This window comes from Saimiri boliviensis, chromosome 7 (genome assembly GCF_048565385.1).
Source record: "Saimiri boliviensis isolate mSaiBol1 chromosome 7, mSaiBol1.pri, whole genome shotgun sequence".
NCBI lineage: Eukaryota > Metazoa > Chordata > Mammalia > Primates > Cebidae > Saimiri > Saimiri boliviensis.
Window position 1 is genome coordinate 63,453,268 of NC_133455.1, and position 12,078 is coordinate 63,465,345.

The 12,078-nt window shown below is 45.6% G+C and overlaps 1 protein-coding gene across 1 annotated transcript; it reads right to left on the bottom strand.

Moving 5' to 3' along the window:
* Nucleotides 1-9,279: 9,279 nt before the first annotated feature.
* On the bottom strand, nucleotides 9,280-12,078 carry H1-7 (H1.7 linker histone). Its single transcript, XM_074403469.1, has one exon. It carries the CDS (start codon nucleotides 10,180-10,182, stop codon nucleotides 9,280-9,282), a length of 903 nt encoding a protein of 300 aa, XP_074259570.1. The 5' UTR covers nucleotides 10,183-12,078.

Sequence of the window (12,078 nt, forward strand, 5' to 3'; positions counted from 1 at the left end):
CTCTCACCCTCAACCTGCTGAAAAACATAATAATCTTTTTAGTCCTTATTCCTACTTCCTTCATCCTGCACATACATATATCCAGCTGAGAGTGATGCTACAAGGCTAAGAGATGACCCAATACCCCCAAATAATCCAGGCCCACACAGAAAAAAAAACTATCCCCTTGAACAGACCCCTCTCTCCTCTTAACTGTCTTTATGTGTCTGTGTGTATTTGTGTGCAGGGTCTTTGAAGAGAGCATGCTATGTGCAAACTGTACAAGCTAGGTTTTCCAGGGGTTATGTTCTGGGGATGAGGGTAGTGGGGATTATATGGGGTTTTTTCTTCATTTTGTTTCAAGACAAAAAGCAGTCTGCTTAAGGGAGCACTACTGGAAAGGGTTAAATGACAGGTTAAGTTGTGGGAGTTGAGTACAAAGCTTTCCTGGTATTGCTGAGATCAAAGCAATTGTGGATGTGTATGTCTAGGTCTGAATCTCTGGGCTGCAGATTGCTTTTACCTGGGCAGAGAAAGAAAAGTCTTTGGGGAGGTGACCTGTTTCTTGTTGATTTCAAGCAAGAGGCACATAGAAACTTCATATTGAGTGGGGATTTTGTTTTAAGTGCTGGAAAATTAGGGCAGGAATTACTGTGTTTGCAAGTTGTTGCCATCACTCTTGTTTGAGTTTGATTGCTTCATCGAGGGGGAAGAATTATTCTTGAGGATCTCATTCTCTCAGAAACAGAGCTTTAGGGGAAATGGCTGTGGCTTAGCTTTTCATCTGATGCAGGGTAATGAGCTTTCTGGTTGGTTTTCCTTCAATTCTAGCAAGGTGTCTACACTAAGACCCTTAACTCTAGGGTTTGCATAAGTATTCTAGCATCCATTATTTGATGAGTTGGTCATTGTTTCTCTTTATCAATGATTGTGTTAATACCAGTCTTATAATTAAAAATTATCTTGTATGTAAGAGCAGTTTGGGGTTCGGGAGGAAGAGCAGCAAAGTGGGATATTTTCTCTATAATGCTTAGATACTCTTTCTTCCCTAAGATGTATTTCTCAGCCACAATTGGTAGAGTGAACCAGAGAGGCAAGAGGAAGTGAGCTGCAACAGTTTAGTGACTCTCCCTTTTGTGTAGGAAAAACTGGGTGAATCACAGCTCCTCAGAGTCTTGGACTCAACTAGAATTGAAAACAGACTTATTTTGCTGACTGGGCTTCTTAGAGTGTATGTGACTTGAGCAGCTTGGCCCCTACCTCCCTTCTGCTACTCACAGCAGCCTGCCTTCTTCATTCTTCCTGGAATGCACTTCTCTTGCTTATTTCCTGTGAATAAAGCAAAATGGCAGGCCTTTGTATGGCTGGACTTGCCCTAGGTCCTCAGAAACAGGAGCATTTTAGTATCAGTATTAGGAGATGCCCCAGGGAGAATCAGTTTAATTGATAAATCTGGACTCTGCTGCTTATTTTACTCTCCCTCTTTAATACTAAAAGCTCTGTGTAAGCATTGGTTCAGAACCTGTCTTGGGTACAGACTTGTTGAATCTGGGAGGAAACAGAAGTGCACTTTTTTTGAAAAATAGACATCTGTAATTCACTCAGTTTTCCATACACATTTAGCAGGTTCAGGGCCCATCTGTGAAATCCCTAAACTACCTTCAAAGAAAGGGAGTTCCACAGACAAATGGTTATTATATATTTGTGTCAGAATTAGAAGGCAAAGGTCACTAAATGTTTTAAGGTCTAAGATACCAGAGGCATTAGCATATAAGGATAGAGTATTGCTTGCATTCTGCTCTATGGTTTTCAGAAATATGCAGACAAATCAGGTCCTCATAAATCTTGTTTGAAGGACTTGTGGGAAAGTGATATCCCTTACTATTAGATCATGCCTCTTAAGAACTACATGTTAACATCTGGCCTTTTATCTGTTTTAGTAACTGTAGGGATAGAAAGTGAAGCCCCCAGAGTTAGGTACAACTATAGCACCCAGTTGAAAGGCACCATGGGTCTAAGGGCCTTCTGCAGAAGGGGCAATCCTTTGGTTTGTTTTTGGTGTACCACTGTCTTTTCTACCTCGGTCCAACACCACCTCCCTTGGACAAAAAATAAAACAAGCAACAGCCATCAGATGAGTGAATAGATTTGACTGATTTTTCCCATAGGGAATCAGCCTCAAACTTTCATGTTCCACCCTGTCTTCTTTAAATAAAAAGAGTCTCTATGTTCTTGTTGGGCAAAATGTAAAACGGACATCCATCTTCAGGAACTTGTGACATTTTTCCATCTGTGGTGCCTCCGCCCTATTCTGAGTGTCCTCGCCTTTCCACCCCAACATATTAGCTCTCAAAGAACCCCTTACATAGGAGAATGTAACCCAAAGTGTTAGCTTTTCACAAGGCTATTTGCACTTTAAGCCTTAGTTCTAACTGTGGAAGGAAAATCTCTTCCCTTGTCAAAGTATTGTTATGCCTTCAGAGAACTAAAAAAGTGATAATTTGGGACAAAATTCCTCCCTTTCCAACATTCCTGCAATCAAACCATGGTTTCCTCTTTCTATCAAGGGCAGGTCCTGACTCAGACCTAGAGGGGCCAGAAAGCCAGTTCTTTCCATCTCTCTGTTAGGATGACTGCATTGACTGGGAGTGGGTGGGGCTGGGCAATAACAGAAAAGTGAAATCCATTCCTTTAGATCCCTTAGAGAGCCGACCCTAGCAAAATTTTCTTCCATTCCCTTGTGTGTAATACCAAACAATGGCCCTCAAAATGTGGTCTTTGGGCCAGCAGCATAAATACCACCTGGATACTTGTTTGAAATGCAAATTCTTAGCCCCCACCCTAGGAACTACTGAATCAGAAACTTGGGAAGGAGCTGAACATTCAGTCTTTTAACATGCCCTCCAAGATGTGTTATGTAAGCTAAATGTAAGCTAAAGTTTGAGAACCACTGGCTAGGGGATTCATATTTCAGGCATTGGTACCTCACTCTTCAAATGGATCTTCACACTTCTGTTTCAGGTTTATTCTCTGCCTCACTAGGGTAGGCCACAGTTTTGTTCCCCTTAATTGCAAGGTCTTCTTCCACTCTTTTTTTTTTTTTGAGATGGAATCTCACTCTGTGGCCCAGGCTGGAGTGCAGTGGCACGATCTCGGCTCACTGCAACCTCCGCCTCCCAGTTTCAAGTGATTCCCCTGCCTCAGCTTCTGAGTAGCTGGGACTACAGGCATGAGCACCACATCTGGCTAATGTTTTGTATTTCAGTAGAGATGGGGTTTCACCATGTTGGCCAAGATGGTCTCGATCTCCCGACCTCATGATCTGCCTACTTCAGTCTACCAAAGTGCTGGTATTACAGGCATGAGCCACCACCCAGCTGGTCTTCTTCCACTCTTAACTCAGTGAAAGAACTGGGGCTAGTCACCAATAGCAGAAACTATGGTGGGGCAACTACCAAGTTCCTATGATTGATTGGGGCTGGGGCTTCCCATATGGGCACTGAATATAATTGGGTTCAGAAATCTGAAAGGACAGAAAGGAACAAACAACTCAAAGATGGAAAATCCAGTGCAAAACTGAAAAACTGACATCCAAGGAAATGATTCTCCTTTGTCCTTTTCACTGGCTCTTCTAATACGAGGCACGTGTAGTGGGCATCTAGCACAAAGGTAGAATAAGGCCTGTCATGCCAAGCCCTTAAGAACCCATGTTTTCCAACATAATTGCATTAGAGACCAACGAGGGGCCATGGAAGGGATTTCTAACCATAATCTGGCACACCCCATGGGCAAGGGCAACAGGAGCATCACAGAGTCCCCAGGGCACAAGAGGGAACTAGGCTTTTCTAGTAAGATGTGACACAAGCAAGATTTAAATCCAAACTCTGCTTATTAGGTAGAGGTTGTAACCAATTAAGCCATGGTGCCCAAAATGCATTCTGCTGCTTAGAAGGTTCTCTCTGATTCAGGCTGTGGGGAGGAATCTGCCTTAGAGGCTCTGGCCCCGCTACCTCCTCCATTTCCTCTCCCAGGAGCGCCTATGAGGATCAGAGTGAATGACAGTTACAAATCTGCCCACAGGGCTTCTCCAAGATCAAAAGCTTAGAGTAGACCTGAAGCTTTCTTCAACCGCAGGCCTCATGCTCTCTCCCTCTTTCTGCCACCACCTCCATTTTCCCAACAGGCAGAATTCTTCCTCTACACTTTGTCCCTACTTCTCTTTTTAAATTTTTTTTTTTTTTTTTTTTTTTTTTTGGTTTGAGTTTTGCTTTGTTCTGCCTGAGCAATCACAGACCTTTTGTTCTCTCCAACTCCCACCCTTCTTCCATTCTAGTTTATCTCTTCAAGCTTCTGGCCAATTCTATTCCATCATGAGCCCACTTACTACCTATTCCTCGCCTGCTGTCCAGTTTCTTTTCTATCGGCTTTAAGCCTACTAAGCAGTGGCCAGTCCATACTTCCCACTCTCCTCCTACAAAGTTCTTGGCTTGGCTACAGCAATTCATCTGCCACCTCACCACTTTGCCCCTTTCTCACACATCCTCTCCCACAAGACACCAAATCTGGCCCCTCTACTCCATTCCCTAGAGGCTCTTCTTCCCTTCATGTAACTTCCAAAGTTGTTTTCCACTTTTCACCATTTTTAATGTTCTCCCTTCCAGTCTCCTGTGACTCCTGAAAATCAAACTCAATTCTACAAGCAATTCTTTGTGTGCTTATTATGTGCCAGGCGCTGGCAATTTCAAGCCTGGGAGATCAAATGTGATCCTTGCTCCTGCTCTCAGTGTGTTCTTCAGCTAAGCCCTCCCCACCCCCCACTTTCCTGCCATGTCTCTTGCCATCAGGCACCTCGGCATCCTCTTCCAGGAAACTTTGGGGATGAATGCTCACTTGCCATGTACCCCAACTGCTCCATGCCTGCCAGATTTTTCGCTATTATCTGAATTGGTTCCTTCTGATGAACCGTGAACTTCCTTGGGTTACCCAACTGGGGACTTACAGTCCCCGTCAGTTGAATAAAAGATGTGTTAGCTGTGTCACTTATTTCTTCTCTAGGTCTTCTCTTTCACCTTTCCCTACATTCCTGCTCTGCTGTTGATAAAAAAGACTGCCACAGAATGGGGGAAGATAAGTCACAGAATCTTCGGAGAACCACCTCATCTCACTGCCAGATACATAAGCCTCCAGACGCAACAGGTTGGGTCTCACCTCCCTCTGGCATCCTGGCCCCCATATGATGCTTCTGAGTCAGCCAGGGACTTGATCCAACCTAGAGATGCTGGAGGATTGGGCTGGTGATCTGTTCCCAGAGAGGACTTCCAACAGCAGACTGCTGAGCAGGGCCAGGACTAGGGAGATTGCCCAGCATGTGAGTTTAAGGAGGCCCTCAGTTCCAGGGGCCCGCAAGTGCTGACCTTGCTCTTGAAGATCTGAGTGTTGAGCTCAAGTATGGAGCCACCCAGTGGTGGTGGTAGTGACTGTGACTTGACCCCCTAGGCATGTTTGCAATAACTGGATACTCTTGTGATTAAGAGGATAGGTTAGGAAATGGTTGTGGGAGAAAACATGGAAAAGCAGGTGTGCAGATAGGGTTGGAAGACACTGTCCATTAACCAGTGACAAAGCCCCTCCACTTGGGCAGGCAGGGCCTGTGTTGAATGCAACTCAAAGGCATGGCTCTTCCTCTACAGGAGTTGCCTTAAACAGCCTCAAGCCTATTGCTTAGGGGATGATGCTGAGATGCCTTGCAGCTTTCCTTACCTCAGCCAGATTGTTTTGTTACCCCTGGGCCTCATAAAGTTTCCTTATTTTCTTGTGTTCACTCTCACTTTCCCTCAGCCACTTGGAGTCTGGTCTTTTCCATCAACAAAAAGGGAAGGAGGTAAAGGAACTGAGAAAGGGAAAAGAGAAACACAGCCACCATGACTGTCCACTAGCTAGAAATCTGGCAGGCACAGGGATGGTAAAACTCCCACCAGCACAGTATGTGAGTGCCTGTTTCCCCATAGCCTTACCATTTGCCCATCTGATTAAAAATACCACCATCTTTTTAGTATTAATGTTTAGTATGGTTTAAATATGCATTTCTAAATTGAACCTTTTCATATTTTTTAAAGAACATTTTTGTTTCTGTTAAGTGTTTTTCAAACAACTATTGAATATTTGTTCCAGAGGACATCGAACATTCGTTACAACTCAAGCCCAACAATGATGTGATCAGCATTACACTGGGCAGTTGAGGTAAAAGGAAAGCAAAGCACTGAGGTCAGGGTCCTTCCATTTGCTCTGACTAAAGTTAAACGCCCAAATGTGCCACTCAAATGTGAGCTCAGAAAAGTGGAGATGTTTTATCCATTTTAATATTCCCAGCACAGGGCCTAGAATCTTGCAGGCACTTAGTCATCAATGAATGAATGCTAGGGATGAGATGAGCTATTTTTGGGAATGCCTCTGGCAGAGTACCCAGCCATCATTAAGATCTTGATAATCTGGATAGCTTGCTAATGAGATTGGGTCATTTCTTATATTTCATTGAAGTATAGCCACCCTAAAGCTTATCAGTGAAAAATAATCTGAAATGACCATTGTTAGCTATATAAAGTTAAGGGTCTGGGTCTCTCCTGTCTACTACTGTTCCTGCATATGGTAGGCACTTAATAAATCGGATACATTTTGCCAAATGAATGAAAGTTTGAAATGAAGAAAACATCATAAAACAAATATGTGTGACTTTTTTTATTTTTTTTTAGGAAATCTAGAAAACAAATTGCCAGTATCATTCCCATCCTATCTTGGAGGAAAAAGCCTAATTCTAGACCACCTAGTATTGCAGTCTTCTTACTCCTTAGTTTACCAAGGTCTGAGTTCTTGTCCCATGACCAAGAAGTAGGAGGCAAGCAGACACCAGAGAGTAAGGCAGAGTACATTTACTATGTGACAGAAAAGCTCTTATCAGCAAGAGGGGACTCAAAAGTGGGTTGCCAGAAATGGAGTTGAGTTCTGGGATTTTTACGTGCCAAGTCTTCTGTGGGTTCTGTCATAATGGGAGGGGTAAAGTTCTCCCTAGGGGTGTTGCATCTGTGCATGCCTGAGGTTGGCCATAGTGACTCCATCTTGGTTATTACCCAAGTGCCTTGGCGAAACCCACTGTGGGGGTGGGGGGCAAATTGCAGTGCTCATGATATTACAATTAGCTCTGGGTCATGTTCAGGATATTTAGTTGATGTCGTGCCTGTGCCTAAGTTGGGACAGTCCCTTCTGAGCAAACATCCTGGTATAAGAGGAAATTCTTTTTTTTTTTTTTTTTTTTTTTTTTTTTGAGACGGAGTTTCGCCCTTGTTACCCAGGCTGGAGTGCAATGGCGCGATCTCCGCTCATCGCAACCTCCGCCTCCTGGGTTGAGGCAATTCTCCCACCTCAGCCTCCTCAGTAGCTGGGATTACAGGCACGCGCCACCATGCCCAGCTAATTTTTTGTATTTTTAGTAAAGACGGGGTTTCACCACGTTGACCAGGATGGTCTCGATCTGTCGACCTCGTGACCCACCCGCCTCAGCCTCCCAAAGTGCTGGGATTACAGGCTTGAGCCACTGCGCCTGGCCGAGAGGAAATTCTTAACCACATTTCCATCTGCTAGCTACACCACAGGGGCAGTACAGGTGTGGTCCCATGGGTGCTCTCTCTTTTGAGACTCTCCCTATCTACCTAGTCAGCCTCTAATTGTCTCCTCTCTCACTAGTTATTTAGGTGAAAACATCCTAAGACTATAAAGAGGGTAACACATCTGGCTATCATCAGGGCACTTGATTAACTTTATTCTAATTGTGTTCAATAGGCAATGTTTGATTTTCTCATTGCCTCTTTGCAGAGGCATTCTTCCACTCACATTCACGTGCATAATAAACTTAATTACAACATGGCGAAATAATCAAGTTCTGATCATCTATCGATGACATAAACCGGCAAGCATTCTACAGTTACTAGGTCTGCATAGGCTCAAAGCAGTGATTCTCAAGGGTGTAAAAGGGTAAATATTAGCATCACTTAACGGTGTTTTGTTGTTGTTGTCTTTTAAATACACATGCCCTGGTGCCCCTTGTAGGAGATATCAGACTCTCCTGAGGAAAAGACTTGTCAGGTATACCTGGAGAAAGCTCCCAAGAGGTTCTAATACCTTCCCACTGCCACTCTTACCTCTTAAAGAACAAAAAGCACTTGCCAGCTGCTTTCATGTCCCCATTCCTTTGACTTCAGCTGAAAACAGCTAGTCCTTTCCTTGAATCAGCAACTTTGATGTTTTACTTCCCTAGGAACCATTTCTGTATCCTGTCAGCTACGGCAGGAGAACTGCTCCCGCACTGTTCTGAACCCCTGCATTCAGAACTAAAATCATACATTTGTTCTGTACTTGGTACACAGTGCTCAATACATGTTATTGCTAAGAAAAGCGAAACACTATTATCTGGCCTTCTCCATCTCCTTGTATTTCTGCTATGCATTCTGTAAACCTTCATAATTTCCTCTCTAGGCGCTGGCACTTTCTCAGAAGATAATTTCCTTATTGCTGAATTTTGTCAAGCAAACCACATGCCATGACGTTTAAGTCCCCTTTTCATTTTACTGACATTTAAATCACCTAAAAATCATCTTCACCCAATCCCAACATTTTACTGAGAGGGAAACCAAGACCATGAATGGCTGAGAAATAACTCCGCAAAGGTCAGACTAGCAGAACTTTGACTAGAATCCTGGTCTTATTACATACTGGTCCAGTAGTTCTCTGCTATAGCACATTGCCATTCCACTGGGAAATAATTAAACACATATTTAACCCTCAGTGACGAGCACCTACCCTATGCCAGGCCCTGTGCTGGATGCTTTCCACACATTTATTTAACTGAGGATTAACATAAGAATTTTTAAAAATTAAAATAGGCTATCAATTCAAGGCAAAAACTGTACAAACTCATTATAATCAATTCTGGGAAGACTTTGTCCTAAAAAGAATTTCAGTTAACACTTCGAATCAGTGGGACCGCTCAACTTGAAGACTGTCCACTCCCTTCCCAACATGCCCTTCTCCCCAGAACTCAATTTGGATTTGCTAGAGTAACTAACACGTGTTAAGCCGCGGGTTTTCCTCTGTTTTCCTCTACTTCTAAGACATTTCTCCGAGTCCTGCGGCAGGAACAGAATCTCAGTTCTTTACTCTCTTCACTGCACGTTACCATCACCCGCCCCTTCCCTTCCAGGTGCGGCAAAGAGGAAATAGACACAGGGTGGTCGAGAGGTCTATTTCATTTCAATTAGTTTGAGAGACGCTCTTCTTGGGATCTATGGGGGAAACGCATGGGTTCTGGGTCGGAGAGAAGCTGCTCCCACTAGAGGCATTCTTGACTGCATTCCGAAGACCTTCAGATCTAGAGCTGGTCTTTGAGGAAGTCTTTAGTGGAGTCTTCCCCTGCCCGCTAGATGTCCGGTCGGTTTTAGCCGGCGTTGGCTTCTGGATGGTCTGCTGTGTGGGCTTCCTGGGCTCCTGCTTCTCTTCCCCGGGCTTGGAGCTTCGCCTCTTGCCCTGCCCTGACCTCAGCCTAGGGCGTTCCCTCGCGGCCCGTCCTCGCCCGCCTGCCGCTGTGCTCCCCGCTTCCTCCTTGGCCCTGGCACCCTGCCGCTCCTTGGCTCTCAGCGTCGCCCTCCTGGCTCTCCTCGCCCTGGCCCTGGCCCTGGCTTTCGCCCTCGCGAGCCGTCTCCACACTTCTCTGGCCTTCCTGGCAGCCTTGCGAAGGCGCGTGCGGCGCCGCCTCCGGGGTCTCCGGGGCGCGGCTGGGGTCCTCCGGGGACCGCGCGCGCCCTCCTCCGGCCTCGCCCGCCCCGGCTTTCTTTTAGGCTTCGGAACCTTCCAGACCCTGAAGTAACCCGCGGCGTCGCTGCCGCTGACCCGGAGGAGCGTGCCCGTGGCCTCCCGCCTGGGCGCCTCGTGGCGGCCACTCTTCCTGCGCACCTCGTAGCCGGCGTTTCCGAACTCCTTCCTGAGGGTGGCCAGAGTCAGCCCTTTGTGAGCGGCGATGGCCCGGAGCACCAGCTGGGACACTCTGAGCACGGAGCGCCGGCCGCAGCTCGGTGGTCCCCCGACAGTTTTTTCCGCTGGCGGCTGAGTGGCTGAGTGGCCTTGAGATTCGCCGCTGGTTCCAGGTGCCTCAGCCATGGCCCCTCTCCCGCCTCCGCGGGGCCACCGTCTTTTGGCCTCGCCCACTCAGGCCTGTTCTATAGCTGAGGTGGACTGAGCCACGTCACAAAGGCGAGCTGGGCAGAGATTTTCAGGTCCTAATTATGGGCTGGCAGGGGCTCTTTTTACTTCTAATAACCAATCAAATGCCATTTCCTTCTAGGATCCATCCAAGTCTTCTGCGCCTGCCCACCTGCAGCAGTCACCTACACAGTCTCCGGGGTTTTGTTGCCGAATCAAACTTGACTGATCTCGATCTCCCCCGCTTTCTTTAGTCGGCTGGTGTGTGTGGCCGGTGTGTGTTTTGTGTGTGTGTGTGTGGTCCTGCACACCATCTACCTTCACAGTTCCTTAAGAAACAAGCAATACAGTGCTTGTAGAAAATACGCCGGGTAGTCCATGCAACACGACCCAGCCTAGAAAGTCCCACCTTTAATTCCCAGGTAACTGAAGTCATATCTCCCTAATTCTACACAGTGGATTCTGTGCAAGAGCATGAAGCAAAAGAAGGAACCAGCTGTGGTCCCTCTACCCTAAACACTGATTCCCACACCTGGGAAGTTTAGATGCCACATTCAATTGCAGATCTCACATCGCCTGAGGACACTGGTCTAATCATTATTCTTCGAACATACTATGTTTTTCTCCCTCTTATCCCCTCTCTTGGATTGTTCATCCTTTTTCTCTGCCCAGATAAGTCCTGCTCATCTTTCAAGATACTGCTAAATTATCTTTTTTCACTGAAGACTTCCCAAGCTCTTTCAGATGATTTCTTGCCTCTTAACTACCACAACCACCAAAATTGCTTATGCCATATTATATGGCTTTTTATTTTAAACTAATTTGGCATTACAGAGTATGATGTGGCACATTTTTAAAAAAGAAAAAAAAGTGGCTGGGCGCTGTGGCTCACGCCTGTAATCCCAGCACTTTGCAGGCCAAGGCGGGTGGATCACGAGGTCAAGAGATCGAGACCATCCTGGCCAACATGGTGAAACCCAGTCTCTATTAAAACTACAAAAAGTAGCAGGGTGTGGTGGCACACACCTGTAGTCCCAGCTACTCGAGAGGCTGAGGCAGAAGAATCTCTTGAACCCAGGAGGCAGAGGTTGCACTGAGCCAAGATCACACCACTGTACTCCAGCCTGGTGACAAAGTGAGACTCCATCTCAAAAAACAAACAAACAAGACACTTGTACTTCGATTTGGAAGATATGGATGCATATCCCAGCTCTTTAGGAGCCATATGACATTAACAAATCCCTTAATATCAGCAGTGTTGCTGTGGGATGGATGTGCCAGCCATCTGACTTCTCATCTAACATCACGTTCCCTTCCTACCAACGTCACAGAATTATTGCAAAGTTTCAGAAGAGGTAGATGAGCAAGGGCTACCTAAATACAAGGAATAAAGTTACTTTACTTTGAATGTTTCTGTCCTGTCTTTCCAACTAAATAAAAATATCCCTAAGAGCTATAGTCTTCGAACTTCTATGTCCCATGCTGCACCTAACAATATCCTTCACTGTACAGAGTAGGCATTTAATGGAGCCTGCTTACATCATTCCTCTCTGGTGAGGAGAGTTTCTCTGCATTCAGAAAGAAACTTCCAGAAGATCAGGACAAAGGAGCAGAGTGAATTTCAAAGGGTTAGAAATGAAGGGGGCCAAGTAAAGACTAGCTTCTTAAGGACCTATTTTGGAAACAGTTTAGTTGGGAATCATTCAAAAAATTATTCTAAGAATACGCCAAATTGCCAAGTATATCCTACTTTTCCAGAGGGCAATCACACACATCAGCAGTCACAGGCTAGACAGGCTAGAATGTGCCAATTTCTTTTAAAAATCAAAGCTTCAGGAAGTTACTTAGATCTCA